The sequence below is a fragment of the Arachis stenosperma genome, chromosome 2 (assembly GCF_014773155.1).
Source record: "Arachis stenosperma cultivar V10309 chromosome 2, arast.V10309.gnm1.PFL2, whole genome shotgun sequence".
NCBI lineage: Eukaryota > Viridiplantae > Streptophyta > Magnoliopsida > Fabales > Fabaceae > Arachis > Arachis stenosperma.
The window spans coordinates 89,552,411-89,575,027 of record NC_080378.1 but is presented as its reverse complement, the minus strand read 5'-3'; the positions used below and the strand labels follow the sequence as shown (position 1 = coordinate 89,575,027).

General features: G+C 35.0%; 1 protein-coding gene across 1 annotated transcript in view; it reads left to right on the top strand.

The window, feature by feature from the left end:
- The first annotated feature begins 415 nt into the window (after positions 1-415).
- The window catches only part of LOC130963139 (uncharacterized), a 42,629-nt gene continuing 20,427 nt past the window's right edge, over positions 416-22,617 (top strand). The window contains exons 1-6 of the mRNA XM_057889286.1: positions 416-466; positions 605-697; positions 1,525-1,939; positions 3,266-3,312; positions 3,398-3,453; positions 15,440-15,661. Coding sequence (XP_057745269.1) covers positions 416-466; positions 605-697; positions 1,525-1,939; positions 3,266-3,312; positions 3,398-3,453; positions 15,440-15,661 — 884 coding nt within the window. The remainder of the gene's footprint in view (positions 467-604; positions 698-1,524; positions 1,940-3,265; positions 3,313-3,397; positions 3,454-15,439; positions 15,662-22,617) is intronic.

The following is a 22,617-nucleotide window of genomic DNA, read 5'->3' as shown; positions in this document are numbered from 1 at the left end:
AGTTAGCCTTCAAGTTAGGGGGCTAACTTTGAGGCTAACTTTGCACCAAAAGTTTGTGCCAAAGTTTGAGGGCTAACTTCAACTCCAACTTTATGTTTCTTGGTTCAATTTCACTTGTTTCATTGCTCCCTCTTTGCTTCTAGCCAATCCTTCTCACTTCCACTTTTCTCCAAGCTTTCTTCACCTATCATTAATCAACCAAACACATCAAAGCTATGTTCAAAATCATGAGATATTCAATCTATCATAATATGCAACAATTATAGCATAAAACCTCATGATTTTGCATCAATTCACATATGGTTGATTCAATCAAAGGAAGCATGAAAATCTACCCAATTGGCTTGCTTGTAACTCAAGAAAGTGCATAATTCAAGTGAAAACAAAAGAAAAAGGCTAGTAAAACTAGGCTAAGATGACTTGTCATCAGCGTCTACCACCACCAGCAAAGCCATTTCAACAGCTGGCAGAACAGAATTAACTGCTTTTCTTGAAGGATTTTGGAGAAACAACTTTAGCACAAGCTTGAGATTTTCTCTTGTCAGTATACTCGAGAGAAGGCGAGTAGAGAAATATTCTTATTCTTCATGCCTGAAAACTGTAGATCAACGTGAAGAAGCCCAACTTAGCTAACTCCTCCGGCAATGCAGCAACCGTCTTGACCCTCTCTGCTTCAACTCCAATCTCTGCCTCTGCTGTCTGCACTGACACACCTAGAGCGTTGAGATGTCTGCCAGAGCAGCCTCATTAAACCTCCTGACATCCCAAAAAAGCTCCCGCCTTAAGTGAAAATGGTGGAATCCACTTCAACTTATCCAATTTTCATAAAATTAGTGATTTGTCTAATTTTCAAAAACTACCGTCTAGACTAGATCAGGTTATTTTTGTTCTAAAATTCCAAAACCAAAATGACTTTATTTAATTAGAAAAATGCTAATCATACGTTAAGTTTATTTTATTTTTTATTTTTAAAATTTTATAAAAAAATAAAATAAAATAAAAGATAAAATAAAAAATTGAATTATATTGCTTTTATTATTTTTCTTTTTTATTTACAAAATTCTAAAATAAAAACAATAAAAACAAAAACATAAAACCAAACCCATGCTAAGAATGTATTTGATTTACGTTATAATTTTCTGATTTCATTTTAATATTTTCTATTTTTAAAATTTTACTAAAAAATAGCATATTTTTCATTTTCACCTTTTATTTTTTATTAAGAACATAATACAATTTTGTCGTAGAAACTCTTGATAAAATGTTCTGAAAATTGGATTGGACCGACTGATCGAATCGATTTAATTGCGAACCGGCAACATTAGCAATCTGGTCAGATATATAAAACTGTTGTGTAAAAAATCGATGAAAAATCGTTGAATCGGACAAGAACCCGTCGGTTGGACCGAACCGAAATCCGCCCGGTTTACACAAAAACGGAAGCTCCTTCGTTTCTTTCTCCCTTTCCCCCTCCCTTTCTTTCATTCAGAAAGAAATCACACAACCCCAGCCAAAAAACCCTAGCACTGTAAGCCTACACCACCGCCGCAAGGAGTGGCATACTGCCGCGTTCGTCGCACTCAAAGTTCGCCATCCGTCCGCCTATCTAGCTTCCCTCGTGATCCAAGTCTTCAACCCTTGTTTGCTGTCACCGATCACGGCTGCTTCCTCGAGCTCGGCGTCCGTCGTCTTTGTCTGCTTAGCCGCGCTTCCGTCGCCGTTTGTTTGCCGTTCAAGTTCGCGTCTTCGTTCAGCTGTCGTCTTCGTTCGCGTTCTTTGCCGTTCACGTTCGCTCGACGTTCACTGTTCGCGTTCACTCGCCGTTCACCGTTCGAGTTCGCATTCGTGTTCGTCTGGAAGCCACGTTGCTCTGCTTCAAACACTGCGACCAACCCGCGCGCTCCACCTAGCCGTCGAACTGCTCTCTTTTGTCACCGCCGTGAGTTCCCTAAACCCGCCACCAGACAATACACTCACACAACACCAATACTCTGCTTCAAACTTTGCAACTTCTGATTTCTAAGTAACTATTTGATTTGGTATTGGTTTGGATTATTTCATAGACTGAACTGAATTAAACTTACAATAGTTATGTTCTCTTCTCTATCACATTGATATTAAGCTTTAAATTCTCTTATTTTGTTTTAATTTTACCGCACTCAGCATGTTTGATGAAATGCTTTAACCATTCTTCTGGTTGGTTTTATAATTTCTAGCTTTTAGAAACTCAGTAAGTTGATTGCATGTCAAATTAGAATAATTGGATATTAATAATTAGGAAATTTTAGCTGCACAAATAGCATCTTTGCAGAAAACATATTAGCATGATGATTCCACTTGCATTAGTGTTCTTCTGGTAAATTTTAACTGTTATTGTGAATTTGTTAATTTGCTAATTGTTCTTGTGTTGTTGTTCTGTTGTTCTTTTGTTACTTTTTTTTTGTGATTTTCTGTTCTTGATTTAAGCTGTGATTGAAGGTTCTTTGGTTTTGGTATTCTTCACTTTCCTGTAAGCTTAGCTTTTAATTCTCTGAGCATACACGGATCAAATCATTGTTTTCAGCAATGGTGATTTTTAGATTTTTTTTTGGGGTTGCTTTGTTTTAAATGTTCCTATTGTTGTTGTGTTTTTGCTGTGATTTAAATGTTCTTTTGATTTTTTTTTTCTGAATGCCCAGTCAGTACTTGGTTGATTGGTTTTGCTCACTGAATGTATTTGATGATAAATTTTAAATTGATAACTCTATTACTGCTTTACTGTCTGTTTCTGTAGTTAAATTTTATTAAAGTTTCTTGAATTTGCACTGCCTGTGTTATTGATTCACTGTTCCTTCATTGCTTTTTTTTTTTGTTTTTAATCATTGGGATGAGCTTTGTTAAAATTGGGTTGAAAACTACTAATCTTTCTTCATTTTTCATTGTTCTAACTTCTGTTCTTATTAAAAGATTTGCAATTGGTGATCTTTTTGATTTATTATATGCTTCATGTTTTCATTGTTCTGTTCTTATGAAGAAAAAATTTGCAATTAGTGATTGTATGATTCATGTTTTTCATAAAATACTGAAACAAACACCTTCCCTTGATGAAATGCCAAACCATCTTACTCACTCCATTACTTAAACTATTCCATCCATAAGATAAATCCTAATACCTTGGTATTATGGGTAAGAGCAAGTATAGTCTTTATTCTTATTAGTTTCCAAGATAAATCTTAGTTCAAAATTCAATCTAAAAAACCATGACTCCAATGCATTTGATTTACAGCTGCTTGCACAACCCTTATCATGGCTCACTTCAACCAAGTTCCATTGGTAAGTTTTAATTGCTTTTAGCTATGGTTACTTCTTGGGTTTCTGTGATTATTCTACTTGTTTTAATTTCATTGTTGATGTTTAGGCTGCTGGAGATTCCATTGCCATTTTCTCTTCATTGAATATAAGAGCCGCTATTTTGTGAGTCCCCCTTTATCTTTCGTTCCTTTCTCCCCTCCCCTTTCTTTTGATTTCATGGAGCTCGTGATTAACTTTTGTTGTCATATAACAACATGCTGTTTCAAATGTTGGATTAGTTCTGTAATTGTCTGCATAAGGACATTGATATGCTAAAGCTACTCCTAAAACTACACTAACTAAAGCTAAATATTTTTCTTTTCCATTTTATTCAACATAAAAGATTACATTCTATAGGAACCTAAAAGACCCTAAAACATTCTACTACTAGGACACATCACCTATTCTAGAACATATGCCTATGGCACCTACTACCTTCTTAGAATATTCCTATAATTATCTTTCCCATCATGTCTTTTGCTATAAATCCTTCAGGTTCCTAGTTATACATCTTTCTGAACAGGACTTTGTTCTATGCATTGTTCATTGTTCCTCAATTGTCTTGACCAGTAGTTTCTCATGTTTGAAATCCCATCTCTCCTTTGACTATGGGCTTCATAACTGTCTTGCAATATCTTGTTTACAGTTTTCCCTATAATCTGGAAGGTGTTGCCTTGCTCCAAAAATGCTGGTTTTAAAACTGAACATGATATTCTTTTATATATTTATTATTAGAATGTAATTTTAATGACCTGTCAGTGTAAAACAGTTTTACACGTACATTCAATTATGTAATGTTACGTCAGCAAAATAACTATCTTTTACGTTGACCGCATGAATGGTCATCCAAATTATATCATATAATGTATTTAAAACAAAGAGCAAGTAAAAGCTCATTACTCAGGTAATATGGACAAAGGTTAGGAATTGCATTAAGTGGTATGTTGTGAACATTCTAACATATACACAAAATATTAGTCATAAATAAGTTTCCCGTGTAGAATACATATTTGAAATATAAAATATATTGAAAACCTATAAAACAACACATGTAAATATATACAAATACACGGTAATTGATTTTTGTTGTGTAGAAAGCATTTTTTAATCTCTTTAATACTTCTTTTTTGAAAAGATTTTAGTTCTTCGGCCAGTGTCATCTTTTTGGTTCAATTACAGCAGACCATATTTAATTTTAGCCAATTATATAATGATCTGGTACATTTTCTTTCAGATTGATTGGCTACTAAATTGAAATTTTTTATCTTTCTTTTTAGAATGGCATGGTAAAGACTAAAGACATACACATTTGATATTATAAAAGCGATTTTGTTATTTATCAAAATATTTTCTGATAAATTAATGCTAGATCTGGGGGAGAGCGTTATTTTTGTTACTTGGGATCAGAGACTCAGGGTAGCTAATATGAGAAGACTAGATGAGGAGGAAAACGGAACAAATTATGGACTGATTCTATTTTTAATCTGTGGCATATTTATTGGATTATGTTTTTGTGATGTCAGGCATATTCTCATATACTTTTGTGTCTTTGGTACTGCTATCTGCATCAGTTCTTTAAGCAGTGAACCTCTGATTCTTGCCCCACGTTTTGGGATTGGTTTTCTTTTAGTTAATGATAAACAAAATCTTACTTCTGTTTTAATATAAATTCTATATTTTGAGGGTGAATTTGGTTCATAATTACTGGTCTATAATAATCTTGATTATCTTCCCATTGCATCGTTGAAAAGTGGCTCATAATTACTGTGCATCGTTGAAAACTGGTAGGGGCATTCATAATCCAAAGGCATCTTTCGGCATGCAAATTTGCCAAAAGGATAACAGAGAGTATTTTTCTCTTGATTCTCTGGAGCTATGTAAATCTGGTTATGACCAAAATAACCATAAAAAAAAATAATACTATGCATAACAAACCTGTAATTCTTTCCAATATTTGGTCAATAAAGAAAGTGGAAAATGATTTCTCTTGATTGCATCATTTAATTTTCTGTAGTCAATGACCATACATCATCATCTAATTGTTTTGTTCGGAATGAATTCATTGTAATTATTTTTAACCGCACTGATTCCTCTCTTTGTTGGTACAACCTGCACAGGTCTAACCTTGACAACATCTTTTTACTACAGTCTTCACTGTTGGGGTTGAACATGTAGTTTGTAGTTGCCTTTCATAAAACTTCTGTGTACAGAGGGTAGGACTAATTTCCTGTAAATCAGAATTTTTTCATCCAATAGCATCTTTGTGGCCCTTCAAAACTCTAAGCAGCTTTCCTTCTTCCAAGTCACTTAAAAATGTACCGAGTATAACATGAAGATTTTTTCCCCCATGAAAGATAAATTTAAGTGACTAGGAATCTATTTCAATTCTACTTTTGGTGGCTCCTCCTTCACTAAAGGAGAATTATCATCAAGGTTTAAATTATCATAGCAAGGTGTGGACACTAGTGGTTGAGCTTCACGAAGTTGTTACAGACTTCAAGATCATGACACTCAGTTTCTTCCACACATTATTGTTAACCAAATAAGCTTCCAATGCAGTACCATAAGATGATACTTTAATTTGAAAGAAGTATTTACTCATTTGTCCATAGCTTTCACTCTAAAACATTGTTGAGTTTAAAGAAAAATAACAATAAATTGATGAGGACAAACATTAGTGGTTGGGTTGAAAGCCGAAAAATGTGAGTAATGTGTTCATTGTGCAGAAAAATAAAATGTTCAAAAACTAGTCCAAAGCTTCCTTGACAGCACTTATTCCCTTCTTTGGCCCGTAATTAAGTGTTCAACTCTCTAAACAAGCAATTACTTTTCTCTTATAACCATAACCCATGTGACTAACTTTAAATCAAGGAGAAAAAGATGTTTCACAAGCAAAAAGGTCTGTTCAGATTAGGTTTAAGCAAAGTGAAAAAAGGTGGATCACCAAACTTATGCACCAAAAGGGAAAAAGAGGAAAAAGTCAAAGATTGAAGGCAAAAGAGAAAAATCAAATTAGATTTGGTTCAGAGGCAAAACAAAGAAGAAATCTGTCATCTTTATGGAATCACTCTAACTTGTTGAAGTTACCATCTTTTAACTGCACATTTTTTGGGCAAGAAAAAAAAAATAGAAGTTGTTTTACTCTGTTATAAATCAAAGGTCACAATTGAAACTTGGAGCCAAAGAATGGATCAATAATTCAAATTTTTGAAGTGAAAGAAAAAGGAAAAAAGAGAAACAACTAGGTAAAGATTCAAGTCAACTCTATAATCCATGAAATCATTGTTGTTGTCTCATCTCTTATTTGCGTCTCTAATATGATTTATGAGAAAGAAGAACAAAGTCAAAGATGTTCAACCAAACTCAAGTTTTGAAAGCTATAAGAGTAAACGGGCTAAAAATTGAAGTAAGTAGAGTTAGCACACTATTTGGGTCTTCATAGCTTTCTAGCTATACCTTCTTTTTTTTCATGATTTTACATTGAATTTTCTATTCTTCAGTTTTATTCTTCTTTGTCTTTTTAATCAATGGAAAAATGCAAATATGTGAAATATTAGTCAAAGCCATTGAGAGAAAATGTAAAAAAAGTAATCATGGAGAAAAGTCAGAAAATTATTTCGATCTCTTTTGTATGTATTGTTTTGTATTTATGATACTGAGAGCTAGAAGTTTGGTTTGTCTTTGATAGGATTAAGTTGAATAATTGGAAATTGGTGTTTGTAAATTTTTGAAAAGATAGTAAAAGTTCTACTACTGTTGTGGTGGAGACCGGATGTAAGTCACATTCTACATGGTGGTTAAACCAGAATACATGACTGTGTCATTTACTCTTCTCTGTTCTGTTTCTGTTTTCTTTTGATATGAAACAAAATAAAATTGTCTCCTGCATAATCAATCTCGTAGACGTTACAACAACTCAGTGTATTCAAAAGCAACTTGTTTACTTTATTACTGATCAATCGTCAAGAGACAAAACTAAATTGTGCTTGCATAATCAATATTTTAGACTTATCAACAACTCTGATTTAAATCTAGTTTGAAGTTAAAGTGTACAAATTTAAAAGAGGCCATAAATTCAATCCCCTCCGGCCCTTCTCTAGGCCATTGAAAATCTTCAATCGATATCAAGATCTAGGTCTCAAGAAATCAAGCTTCACAGCTTGAAGCAAAGATCTAATGGCCAACAACATGGGTGTAAATATTATATGGCGTACATACTCACTGAGAGTTAGTCCAACAATAGACCATCAAGATCTATTTGTCGTCATGTTTGTAAAGAACATATCAATTAAAAATCTGCTAAACATATTCACAACATTCAAAATACTTAATCAAAATAAACTATGTTAAACTTAATTAAAAAAATACATTATATGTTAAAATCAAATAAAACCAGAGGTAAATGTACATTCCAACTTCACAAACATTTAGCAATATATATTACTACATATATAATTTTGTCCGTATACAAATAAGAAATCATCCATAAGTCATTTAAAATGATCTCAAGAAGTCATTCATAAGCAATATTTAACATATAATATACATTATAACAGATAATATAATATAGTTAATTTTACTGACTATGCATAAAATAAAGAACTACTAGAATGATAGAGAATTAATTATTTAATTACACAGACATTTAGTAATATGCCTATTTGAACAGAATACCTTGAACTATATGAAGTATATGTATTCAAACTTGAGCATCACTAATTTACTAAATTTAACTCCAATTAAAAACTGACAGCACAACAACAACAATATCACATCATTACAGTATTAGAACTCACAAAAGTCTAATAATCTAATTTAATCCTATCTTAACCACATAAATTCACTAAACAGAAAAAATTATTTCTAACTAAATTATTATACTAATTAACAACTAAAACCTAAATTAATCCTAACTTTAACGAAAACAAAAACATAAATTTATTTACCAGAAAATGCATATACAAAGGTGGACGGGAGAATATTGGTGGTGGCTGGTGTTATTGGTAGGGGCTGGAAGAATTGGATGGCGGCAAGAGGGAGAGGGACTGCTGGAGGGGATGTGGTGGCGGGACCGATGGAGCGGCAGGGAGGGAGAAGGTTAGAGAGAGAGTGGAAGAAGAGAGTAAAGAGAGAGAGAGAGACTAATTGAGGAGGCGGTGGCGGGATTAATGGAGCGGCAGGGAGGGAGAGGGTTAGAGAGAGAGAAGGATTCGAAAAGAAGGGGGAGAACGTTCATGCTTCAAATTTAGGATGAAATTATCATAAAATAAAATCCGACGGTAAACTATTGTAGGTCACTAAAATGCAGTGTTTCTACTAATTGAGTTTACTGGTAGGTTTATTCGACGGCAAATCCAATACTAACTTACGCGTCTATTTTTGTTGTTTCTCTCCAATTATTACCGACAAATTTACCGTCGAAAATGTAAATCTGCAGGTAATAATTTAACCTGACGAATTCGATATCTTTACTGTTAGTAAATCTGTCATTATTCTGTGACGCTAAATTTGACAATAAATTCGACGGTCATTTTTATTGTAGTGCTTGTTAGTCTCAAGCTTCCTTTCAACCTATCTCGTATTAACTATTAGCCTTCTATTCCCTTTGACATAAACTCAAAGCCCCAGCTTTCTTCTTTTTCCTTGGAGTCAAAGCTCATCTTTGCCCTTCACGACTAATGTTATGATCGAGCTAAGCTATTCTTTGGTCTAGCCAACATTTTTCAAAGTTTACCTTAAACTTAAGGGTCTAGTCTCGATTCCTACTTTAATTTCATTCTTGGTCTAAAGTTGAACTTTGCTTCAACAGGTATAAAATCATTTTAACATTGCTTTTCGTATGGATGTTGAAAAAATTTCATAATTTTTTTTAAATAAACTTTTTTCATATGTTCATAAAAAATACTTTGTTATTCCTAAGACTTACAAGTAAGGTGACTGGGTTATGAGGAAAGTTAACTGGATTATGACAGTGACAACAAAAGCAACGATAGCAATGATAAGTAACGCAAGAATGGAAGGTGCTAGCGCTAGTGAAGGGAAGGCGATAATGGTGGTAAAAGGGAATGCAACGGTTAGGTATGAGGAAAGCAAGGTAGAATATGATTAGGAAAAGGAAGAATGGAAGATTTAAGCTTTAGGGTTTTTTTTTTCTCTTCATTTCGAGTTGTGTTTGACTTTTTTCCCTTCTCAGAACCTAAAACGACGTTATTTTGTTCATAATTTAGAAATTTGCTAATTTTTCGATTTTCATCTTGTTCTTTTATGAAGCAAGTTTTTCATTAAATCAAACTTTATTTTCAATCAATTCGTAGTTCGACTAACTGATTCTGACCAACTTTTAAAATTATGCACTAAATTTTAGTCCCTACAAAATTGAACTAGCTCTATCTCTGCACGGATAATATAATTTAGAGTCTACAAAATTAAATTTTGGCCCTTGCAAAATTAGACTAACTCAATCTCACATGCACTATATATACACACACATACACACTGGTGGCTTATGAAGTACGGACACTTCGTTGAGTTGCCGTATCGGTGTGTTGGACATAATGCACATAGACATTCGTCTGACACGCTTGTCTCTCGTGTTCAACCGTATTTTATCCGAAAACACAAAAAACATTGCCAGACACAGCCCAGACAAAGCCTGGACACGGCCCAAAAGTTGAACTTTAGTGATTTTTAGTTTTTACAAAAGTAAAACGGTCAAGCCCTAAGTCCCTAATTTGTTCCCTTTCGCCGTCCCACCCTCTTTGGCACCACACTTTCTCCTTGTCACTGCTGGTCTGCCACCACCTCCGGTCGTCGTCACTGTATGAGTGTTAGTCCTCAATCTCCACACCTTTGGTCGTCGCCGCCACTTCCTTCGTGCTCGTCGTCGTTGCTCCCTGTTCACCGGTGGTCGCTGCCTGTCATCGCATCTTCGGTCGTCGTCTGCCTACTCCATTCCAAGTAAGAGAGAATGTTTCTCCATGGTTTAATTTTTGGTTTTTTATATGCTTCTCTTTGCTCACCTTTCTCTTGATGAACCGGAGTTGGAAAGCGTGACTTTTTTTAATGATGAAGATATCAACCATATACGAATGGAGAAATAGTATGAACTTTAGATAATTTTTTTGTGTACATGTAGACATGTAGTGTACGAAACTTTTACTAACTCTATTAAGACATAAAAGTTTAGAATTTTATCTTTTGAATATCTATACACTTTAGGATGAAATACATATTATATGGTTATTTTTAAAAATACTTATGAGTTTAATATTAATAAATATATTATATTATTAATATATGCGTGTCTCTGTGTTAGACAATTTTTTAAAATTTGCGTGTCGTATTATGTCCCAAATTCATGTTCGTATTTGTGCTTCATAGCTAATGACTAATATTAGTGACTGATTTTAGTATACACATTACATAGTTGATAATTAATTAAAATCATTTGAACTTTTTGTATGATAAATATATGGCCAATTCTATGGTGCCTATGAATTGGTGCCTAAATTTTGCCTAACTTATTTTTTGTAGTAAGTTTTGATTTTTTAAAATTATTTATTGTTATATCTTTTAAATTAAATATTATTTTTTAACCTTTTTTAATAAATAGGCAACATCTTTTAGGCACCATAACATTTACACACATATATATATATATATATATATATATATATATATATATATATATATATATATAAGAACTTCTGTTGAGAGGTATGTAGGATGGATTGAGGTGGACCTAGTGTAAGATTATTATTATTATAGGCAATATCCCAGACAAAGTCCTATTGGGGGCGTTGGCCCGCCATTGAGAAACTGTACCAAACAGTTTCCTAAACAAATTTCTGCCGTCACCCTTCAATTTCATTATCACAATATGCATTGAATCATGAGGACGGTGGGAAGACTGACCTAATAATTAGTAGCTCTTTTTAGTTAATTAAGAACCATGTTCTTTTAGTTGGAAAAGGACTTGCATTATTCTTAATTATAATTTATATATAATTAAGTTTGAACGAAAGAAACATTATTTAGTTTTTTGGTCGAACTAAATAGTACTCATCAATTTTAGAGTCAAAATCTTATATATCCATTTATATTGATTGTTCCAAGATTAATTATTAATATATGTACATATTTTTAACATTTAACACTAACATACAAATGTGGTGTTTGTTTTGGTTGTTTATGTTATTTTTCAATTCGATAAATTAAAGATTAATTCGTCGTAGATCTGAGTTCCATTTAAGAGTCTGTCGCTGGCTAATGGATTGCTGCATATACAAGGCAAAATTCGAACTCTCGACACTTACTTAAACGGACGAGTAAGCTGACCACTCACCCAATCCAAATTACAAATGTGTTGTAGACGACGAAGGCAGCTACATAGACTTTTTTTTTACGTGAGAGCTAACTTGGATCTTGTACTAACTTGAGGGTGGATGGTGGATTTTCAATCCTAAGTAATCCAACGAATTGATGGTAGTGGTGCCTGTCAAAAAGACTTCGACACTTAAAGCAAGTAATAGTTTAAAAGTTATAAGAATTAGAAGTAAATAACATACATTAGGCGTGTGATTGGACTGTTCATATAGAGCTTCAGCGCTGAATTTAAATGTAGAATTGTTGTCATGCCATTGTCGATTATGAGCAGCACGTGGAAATCATATGCAAACATGATCTGAGTTCCATCAACTCGTTTTAGCAAATTGTTTGCTATACCTAAAATTGCCATATTGCCAACTGATTATGGGAGGCCGTTTTGAATGATCATGAATAGTGGTAGGATTGAGTGGTGGTGGCGGTGGATTGAGGATTGGAGATTAACGATGGAGTAAAATTTTAGAGTTGGGATTAAGTTAGGTTAAAAAAAAAAATACTTTTTATGAATAAAAAATTATATTATTTCACTTTTTATAGATAAATTTATTAATATATTAAAATGTTGAGAATGTGCTCTCCAAATATGTTTATTGATTGGGTGCAACTCCAAATCTTCTATAATAGACTCACTCATGCTTTTAGAACATTGGATTTCTCAGCTGGAGGGTCCATGCATATGAAGACTATTGAAGAAGTTTTGAAATTGATTGAGATTGTAGCCAACAATCAGTACTTGTATTCCTCTAAAAGAACCATGAAGATAGGAGTAATAGAACTTGACACTTTGAACACTATTTTGGCACAAAATAAGATGATGTCGCAATAAATTGTCTCACTCAAAAAGTAAATGGAACACATGCAAGTCTCAACAATGATTACACACGTGAGTTAGACCATCTCTAGTAGGGAATTCATCCCAGTTCCTGTTTATGGCCCACCTGTCATAAAAAGTAACTCCACATCAGCTTTTGCGTTATAAACAGTAAATAGGAACTCAAAGCATCTCTCTCTTCTCCATTAGGAGGAACTAACTTTAGTTCCTGTTGTGGTTCCACTTAATTAATTAATTAAAATACTTGTAATTAATATAATTAATTTTTGTTAATAATGTAATTTAAATATTTAAATTTAAAAATAATTCACTATTAAAAGATATTAATATTAAATAAATTCATATATAACAAAAATACACAATAAATAATTCGGGGTTACACTAATTTGTAAAATTACTTAATACAAAGAAAAACATAATTAAACTCTATAGTTGACGACAAGCATTGTGAAATTGCCATATGTGTTCAATCAAGTCCTCCTTCAATTGTCTATGCTGCTGCCTATTTCGAAGTTGGGCATTTCTTTGAAAAAATTGATGGTATGGTGCAAAATCTTCCTTTCCTAGCTGAGGTTGTGATAAGCCATTTAATTATTATTTAAATAATTAATATAAATTATTAATTAAATAAAATTATAATTACTTAATTTAATTAATTATTATAATTATTATTAAATTAATTATTATTAATTAATTAATATAACTATTTAATTAATTAATATTTTATATAACTATTTATTTTTTTACCTAACTTGCCATTTGGCAAGTGTTGATTGAGCAATGGGAGTCCCCATTCAGAGGGACTCCCTTTTCTTGAAAACAGTGAGGGAACTCACTCTCTCTTCACTCCAATGCTCCAATTCCTCTTTTTCTCTGACTACATAGTAACGGGGCTCCCCATTGGAGATGCTCTTATAACTTGTGTGGAAGAGCTTACAAGGAGGAAGAATGTGAGTTGTTCAAGGAGGAGCAAGTGAATTACATGAAAAATTTTTAAAAGCTACCATCTAGTGACCCCTTCTCAAAAACTTGTAATCTAGGATGGAGGAACCACCCAATTTTAATTAGGACAACCAAAAGCCAAATAAATTTACTGCACCTCACCAACAACAATTTCAACCCATACAATAGTCCAAATTACCTCCACCTTCATGAGTAAACATAAAATTTTATGGATGAGACAAGATGTAAGAACTAGAAATAATTAACGATTAACTAACGTATAATAATAATAATTTAATTGTCTAAAATAGGATAAAAAAATTTAGAATATTAATTAGAAAACATAAATATGATATTTGGATTCAGTAGATTTTTCTGAGTAGAAAAAAGTAATTTTCTTCGAAAAATTGCGTAAAAATACGTATCAGTAAATTAACTGGCAATACCGGTTTCAATCTGTCTGGTACTGTACGAGAAAGATAAAAACATTAGAAAAAGTTAGGAAATAAATTAAAGTTGAAAATCTGGCATTAATTTTAAAGGTTTGACCCAAAGTTGGGCCAAACGGGCCCAAAATATTAATGGATTGGACCGGACCCAAGTCCAACATATATTAGTTCATTAAATGAGCCCCATTCATCTCATTCATCACCAAACACAACACACACCCTGTAAAATTTGTAAGTTGTGCATACGCACAACATCGTGCGCACGCACACGCTGGGAAGTGTCTCCTGTTGATGGCGTTCGCACATATCTATGCGTGCATTTAAAATGAAAATTTTTATCTGCTGTGCGTTCGCACACCTCTATGCGTACGCACACTTTGTGAAAATTCTTCTGGGCGTGCGCATGCACAACCCTATGCGTACGCACACTGCCCTATTTTTCAATGAAAGCTTTGTTTTTAACCATTTTATCTTCCTGGCAAGCTTGTAAACTTCCGTAATGCTTATCTAGGGTGTCTTAACTTGTTTTTAGGCTTTGAAGCATAGAGAATACCCTAAATGAGTTTAACTAGATATTTTCTGGTAAAAAATTTAGAAGATAGAGCTTTAGGTTTCTGGAGTACTGAGGGTGGATTAGTTAAGTGAGGTGGTAGAGTGTTGTAAAGACGATTGGTATGATGAATTGGGGGAGTTATGGATTTAGTGATGGCCTTACTGAAACGGATTTTTGAAAACCACTAAAATATTGTTTTCTACTGGTATTACTGAGACGCTATACGCCTGGTAGGGACGGTAGGTTAATCCCGCCTGTCGAGGTTGCGGCGGCGGCGTAAGGGTGGTGGTTCGTTCCGCTTACGTTGAAATGTGAGGTCTGTGGCTGAGTATCCCGCTCTCATCCTTTTGGAATCACAAGAGTGTGCGCAGGCATTATATTCCTAGACCGTGTACCGGGCACGATATCCCTGGGGGTACCCATTTTATTCGTGACCGAAAGGCAACATCCCGGGAGAATGTGTCGGGTTGGCAGTTGAACCGACAATGTGATATCACAACCAATAGGATAGACATTCATCATGTGCATCTTCTATATGATTGTTTTCTTTGTTTACTTGCATATTATGGCTAATTGTATAACATGTTTAATTGCTTCTTGATTTACTTGTTATACTTGATAATTACTTGTACTTTACTTGTATAATTACTTGTGTTTTCTACTGGGATTGAGGAGGTTCGATAGTAGGTGGCGATGGAATCGCATGGCGGTTAGGCCGGTGAACGCTGTGGGACAGCGGTGAAATGATAGTTTAGAATTTCCTAAGTTAGATTACCCTTGTTTAGTTATGGTTTTATATTTAGTTATGCTTTAAGTTGAATCTCATGATTAATATAAAGTTCTAGGATTGCCTCTAGCGTCTCGGAGTCTTATATCTTATATTACTGGGCACTGTTACCATACTGAGAACCGGAGGTTCTCATTCCATGTTTTGTTGTTGTTTTTCAGATGCAGGTCACAACTTACCCCAGTGAGTTGTTTGATGGTGGCAGAGCGGAGGACCTTACTCCATTTTGTTACCTTTTTGGTTATTTTGATTAGTTTTCTCACTTTTGTATTTATTTTTGCCTTAGAGACTAACTTTGAGAGAGATATATTGTATTCTGTTTTAACTTTCAAAAATTCTGTATGTCAATATATAACTAGTTGGCCTAAACTTCGTAGGCCGAGGCTAGTATCTTATGATTATTATACTCTTATATAAACATATGTCTTTCTATCTTGTATCTATATCTTGTGCCATAAGCTTGTAGTTTCGTGTGAACGTTTTGCGCTTTTGAAACTCTGTTTTTGAGCTTATTTCTTCATTGGGCTTCTAGAATTACTACTCCTTTCTATATTTTTTATTGTATAAGCCTTAGATTTGTCGTAACCTTTGATTAATCTTTGTTTTACGGCTAGAGGTAAGGCTTAGGGTAACTAGGGTGTTACACAAGAGACAACTTCCAAAATCAATATGCATCCATTAAAAACTTGAAAGTGCAAGTAGGACAAATAGTCAAGCAACTCAAAGAGAGACCACCATCCAATAATTTTTCAAGTGATACAATTTTCAATCTAAGAGAAAAATATAAGGTCATTAGCTTGAGAAGTGGAAGAGTGGTTAGCAATTAAAATGAAACTTAAACAGAGGCATCAAAGGAAGCCCACGCGAAAAAAGAAAAACAAGAAAAGAAGAGCACTATTCATGCACCAACAATTGAAACTTCAAAGAAAAAGGAAACATTAACCCCTTATTAACAAAAACTTTCATTTCCTCAAAGGTTTCAGAAGGAGAACCAAGAGAAGCAATACTCCAAATTTTTAGAGGTGTTCAAGAAGTTTCACATCAATATCCCATTCATATAAGTCTTGCAATAAATACCTCTTTATGATAAATTCATGAAGGAGTTTCTATCCAAGAAAAGGATGTTGAAGAAAGATGAAACAATGGTAATGACCAAGGAATGTATTGTAATTATTCAAAAAAATTTTCCAAAAAAAAAAATGCAAGATCCAAGGAGTTTCCAAATTTCATGCACCATTAGAAACACTGGTGCATGAAATTGTGATAAAACTTTTCACAACTCTGCACAACTAACCAACAAGTGCAATGGGTCGTCCAAGTAATACCTTATGTGAGTAAGGATCGATCACACGGAGATTGTCGGCTTAAAGCAAGCTATGGTTATCTTGTAAATCTTAGTCAGGAGATTAATGATAAAAATGATTTTGTTTATGAAAAGTAAATAACATGAAATAAATGATACTTGTGATTCAGTAATGAGGAACAGGTTGAGGTTCCGGAGATGCTCTGTTGTCTAAATCTCTACTTTTCTACTGTCTTCTTCTCCAAACACGCATGGCTTCCTTCCATGACAGGCTGTATGATCCTCTCAGTGAAAATGGTCCAAGTACGGTTTCTGAACGGCTAATCAACTCTCAGATTTCTCCTCTCGGATAAAAAATACCAGATACAGCTACCGCACGGCTAATCATCTGTCGATTCTCACTTGTGTCAGAATAGGATATCTTTATCAATTTGCACACTGTCACTGTGCCCAACATTTGTGAGTTTGAAGCTCCTCACAGCCATCCCCTTCCAGATCCTACTCGGAATACCACAGACAAGGTTTAGACTTTTCAGATCTCAAGAATGCTGCCAATTGGTTCTAGCTTCTACCACGAAGGTTCTAATCTCACGGACTCAGTCCGTGGATCAGAGACCCAAGAGATATGCACTCAAGTTGTCGCCCAATGACTACGTTGAGCTCAGATAGAACGGGAGTGGTTGTCAGGCACGCATTCATAAGGTTGAGGATAATGATGAGTGTCACGGATCATCATATTCTCTATTTTAAAGTACGAGTGAGTATCTTAGAATAGAATCAAACGTGATTGAATAGAAAATAATAGTAATTGCATTAATCCATTGAGACGTAGCAGAGCTCCTCACCCCCACCTATGGGGTTTAGAGGCTCATGCCGTAGAAGATACAATATGAGATGTAAAAATGTCATAAGTTGCTAAATGAATCTCTAAAAGTAGTTTTTATACTAAACTAGTAACCTAAGTTTACAGAAAATGAGTAACTAAGTGCAGAAATCCACTTTCGGGGTCCACTTGGTAAGTGTTTGGGCTAAGCTTTGAAGCTTTCACGTGCATAGGTTATTCTTGGAGTTAAACGCCAGCTTGGGTGCCAGTTTGGGCGTTTAACTCCAGTTTTGGTGCCAGTTCTGGCATTTTACGCCAGAAAAGGGTTTTTGGCTGGCATTTAACGCCAGTTTGGGCCATCAAATATCGGGTAAAGTATAGACTATTATACATTGCTGAAAAGTCCAAGATGTCTACTTTCTAATGAAATTGAGAGCGCACCAATTGGGCTTCTGTAGCTCCAGAAAATTCATTTCGAGTGCAAGAGGGTTAGAATCCAACAGCATCTGCAGTCCTTTCTCAGCCTCTGAATAAGATTTTTGCTCAGGTCCCTCAATTTTAGTCAGAAAATACCTAAAATTATAGAAAAATACACAAACCCATGGTGAAGTCCAGAATTGTGATTTTTGAATAAAAATTAATAAAAATATAACAAAAAGTGAATGAAACATGCTAAAAACTATATGAAAACACTATCAAAAAGCGTATAAAATATCCGCTCATCACAACACCAAACTTAAACTGTTGCTTGTCCCCAAGAAACTAGACAAATAAAATAGGATAAAAAGAAGATTATGGTGCAATAACATCTCAGAGTCTTTAATGAAGCTCAAATTCAAATTAGATGAGCGGGGCTTTAGAGCTTTTTGCTTCTGAATAGTTTTGGCATCTCATTTTATCCCCTGAAACTTAGAATGATTGGCTTCTTTCAGAACTCAGCATGCAGATAGTGTTATTGATTCTCCTAGTTTAGTATGTTAATTCTTGAACACAGCTACTTTATGAGTCTTGGCCGTGACCCTAAGCATCTTGTTTTCCAGTATTACCACCGGATACATAAATGCCACAGACACATAACTGGGTGAACCTTTTCAGATTGTGACTTAGCTTTGCTAGAGTCCCCATTTAGAGGTGCCCAGAGTTCTTAAGCACACTCTTTTTGTTTTTGATTACGACTTTAACCACTCAGTCTCAAGCTTTTCACTTGGACCTTCATGACACAAACACATGGTTAGGGACAGCTTGATTTAGCCGCTTAGGCTAGGATTTCATTCCTGTAGGCCCTCCTATCCACTGATTCTTAAAGCCTTGGATCCTTTTTACCCTTACCTTTTAGTTTAAAGGGTTACTGGCTTTTTGCTCTTGCCTTTTGGTTTAAAAAGCTATTGGTTTTTTCTGCTTGCTTTTTCTTTTTCTTCATTTTTCGCCTTTTTTTTCGCAAGCTTTGTGTTCTTCACTGCCTTTTCTTGCTTCAAGAATCAATTTTATGATATTTCATATTATCAATAACATTTTTCTGTTCACCTCATTCTTTCAAGAACTAAACACTACTCAAATTTCAGTGTAAAAAAATATGCACTGTTTATGCATTCATTCAGAGAGCTAAACTAATGCCACCACATATAAATAATTTGAATTTTTATTATTTTGTACTCAAAATATTTGCACCCTTACTCTTCTAAAAAAAACTACTATTTTATTCATGTTTGATGATGATAAGAAGAGTAAATTATACCCGAATTGATAAAAATAATACTAATGCTCATGCAACTCTTAAAATAGGTCTCTAATAACAGAAGTTATCACAGAGTTAGGACTCAACAACCTTTATTTTGAGAGAGAGGTGCTCCCTCAATCTGTGGGATGGCTAGCTCTTCAAGGGACAGCTTTTGGCGCTTTAGCTCCTGTAGCTCATGCCCTTGCTTCTCTTGTTCCTTGAGCAGTTTGCAAAGCATGCTGTTTTGATTCTACTGCTCTTCTTTGAGTTGCTCCATAGCTTCTTGCAGCTTGATGACAGATGCTTCTAAGCAAGCCCAATAGTCAAATTGAGGAATTTCTGGGATGAGCTCATGCGCCCTCCTCTTGATGGGGTTGTCTTGAACTTGAGGTCCATCCATTACTTTTTTGGTGATTGGGCGTTCAACTGGGATGTACTCATCCACACCTATCTGTACCCCCGCATCTTTACATAACAGACTAATCAAGCTTGGGTAAGCCAATTTGGCCTTAGTGGATTCCTTGTTTGCAAATATGTAAATTTCACAAGGAATCAGCTGATGAACCTCCACTTTTTTTTTCCAGCATAATACAGTGAATTATCACTTCTCTTTTGACAGTGACTTCAGAGTGGTTACTAGTAGGAAGTATAGAACGCCCAATAAAATTCAGCCAGCCCCTAGCAACTGGTTTGAGATCTCCTCTCTTCAGTTGGTTTGGAACACCTTTTGAGTTGGTTATCCACTTGGTTCCAGGGAGGCATATGTCCTCTAGAACTTGATCCAGCTTTTTATCTTTAGCCATTCTCCTATTAAAGGATTTTGGATCATCTTATAGTTGAGGAAGTTTGAGGACTTTTCTCACTTTATCATGGTGGAAGTAAATAACTTTTCCTCTGACCACAGTCTGAAAGGTGTGGAAGGCAGTCCCCTCCATTCTTTGCTTATCTGTCATCCACAGATTTGCATAGAATTCATGGATCATGTTTCTTCCAACATGTATCTCAGGATTAGCCAGGATTTTCCAGCCCCTATTTCAAATATGCTCTTGGATCTCCGGGTATTCATCTTCTTTCAGATTGAACTTGACTTCCGGGATCACTAATCTTTGGCACACAGTTTTGAAGTAATGGTCTGCATGTTCTTTAGTGAAGAACCTCTCATGTATCCAAGGTTTTGGATTATTTTCTTTCTTGCCTCTTAGAGTGGTTTGTTTTCCTTTAGGGGCCATGATCTTGATCACGAAAAATCACACCAAACTTAGAGGTTTGCTTGTCCTCAAGCAAAAGAAAAGAAAGGGGGAATAGAAGGAGAGAAATATTCGAATAATGGGTTAAGAAGGTTGGCCGAATGTATATTTAAAAAGGAGGGGGTGGGTTCGAATTTTTAGAAAAGAAAAGATAGAAAGATATGATTGAAAAAAAAGATAAACATGGTGTGAAAAAGATAAGATTTTAAAATTTAAAAGATTGAAAAAGATATGAGGATGTGAAATCTGAATTTTTGTTGATGCAATTAAGAAATAAAAGATAATATGAAAGAATGAAAAAGATTTGGAAAGAAATTGAAAAGAAAGATGAGTTTTAAAAATGTGTTGAAAAAGAATTAATAAGATTAAATTTTTTTTGAAAATGGAGATTAGAGGATGAATATTTGAAACATGTTTATGCAGAAAATTATGAATTAAAACATGAAAATTTGAAAAAAAAAACTGAATTGGAAATAAAATTACCTCCCCCCTGCTGTTCTGGCGTTAAACGCCCAGAATGATAACCATTCTGGCGTTAAACGCCCAGAATGATAACCATTCTGGCGTTTAACGCCCATCTGGTGGCCAATTTGGGCGTTTAACACCCAGCTAGGTACCCTGACTGGCGTTAAACTTCAGAAATCCTTTCGTCACTGGGCATTTTTCTGAACGCCCAGGATGCTGCTGTTTCTGGCGTTAAACGCCCAAAATGCTGCCCATTCTGGCGTTTAACGCCCAGAATGGTATCTTTACTGGCGATAAACGCCCAGAATGATAGCCATTCTGGCGTTTAATGCCCAAAATACCTCTTTACTGGCGTTTTAACGCCAGTGAGCTTTTTTTCTCTGTGATTCCTCTGCTTTATGTTCTGAACCTTCATTTTTCTGAATTATTTACCGAAATGTATTATCAAACATGAATAACAAAATTAAATAAACTCAAAACATCTAATTTCTGCTAATGGCTGGGTTGCCTCCCAACAAGCACTTCTTTACTGTCTTTAGCTGGACTTTACTGAGCTTTAATTTAGTCTCAGTTTTGAGCATTCTTGCTCAACATTGTCTTCAAGATAATGTTTGACTCTCTGCCCATTAACAATGAACTTTTTGTTAGAGTCAATATCCTGAAGCTCTACATATCCACATCGTGACACACTTGTAATCACATATGGTCCCTTCCACCAGGATTTCAGTTTTCCAGGGAACAATCTAAGCCTAGAGTTAAATAACAGAACCTTCTGTCCTGGCTCAAAGACTCTAGATGACAGCTTTCTGTCATGCCACCTTTTTGCTTTCTCCTTGTAAATTTTAGCATTTTCGAAAGCATTGAGTCTGAACTCCTCTAGCTCATTCAACTGGTCTCCAACTACCTTAGCATCAAGGTTTAGGAACCTGGTTGCCCAGTAGGTCTTGTGTTCCAGTTCCACTGGCAGATGACAGGCTTTTCCATACACAAGCTGGTATGGAAAGGTCCCTATAAGAGTCTTGAATGCGGTTCTGTATGCCCACAGAGCATCATCCAGACTTCTTGCCCAATCCCTTCTACGGGTACTTACAGTCCGTTCTAGGATTCATTTTAGTTCTCTATTTGAGACTTCAGTCTGCCCATTTATCTGTGGATGATATGGAGTTGCCACTTTGTGGTTAATTCCATATCGGATCAGAGCAGAGTCAAGCTGTTTATTGCAGAAATGAGTGCCTCCATCACTGATTAGTACTCTAGGGACACCAAACCTGCTAAAGATATGCTTCTGGAGAAATTTTAACACTGTCTTAGTATCATTGGTGAGTGTTATAATTGCCTCTACCCATTTAGATACATAGTCTACTGTCACCAGAATATAAGTGTTTGAATATGATGGTGGAAAAGGTCCCATGAAGTCAATACCCCATACATCAAACAACTCAATCTCTAAGATCCCTTGCTGAGGCATGGCATAACCGTGAGGTAGATTACCAGCTCTCTGGCAACTGTCACAGTTACGTACTGGTGCACGAAATTGTGATCACTACAACTTCACACAACTAACCAGCAAGTGCACTGGGTCGTCCAAGTAATAAACCTTACGCGAGTAAGGGTCGATCCCACGGAGATTGTTGGTATGAAGCAAGCTATGGTCACCTTGTAAATCTTAGTCAGGCAAACTCAAATGGGTATGGTGATGAACGAATAAAACATAAAGATAAAGATAGAGATACTTATGTAATTCATTGGTAGGAACTTCAGATAAGCGTACGAAGATGCCTTCC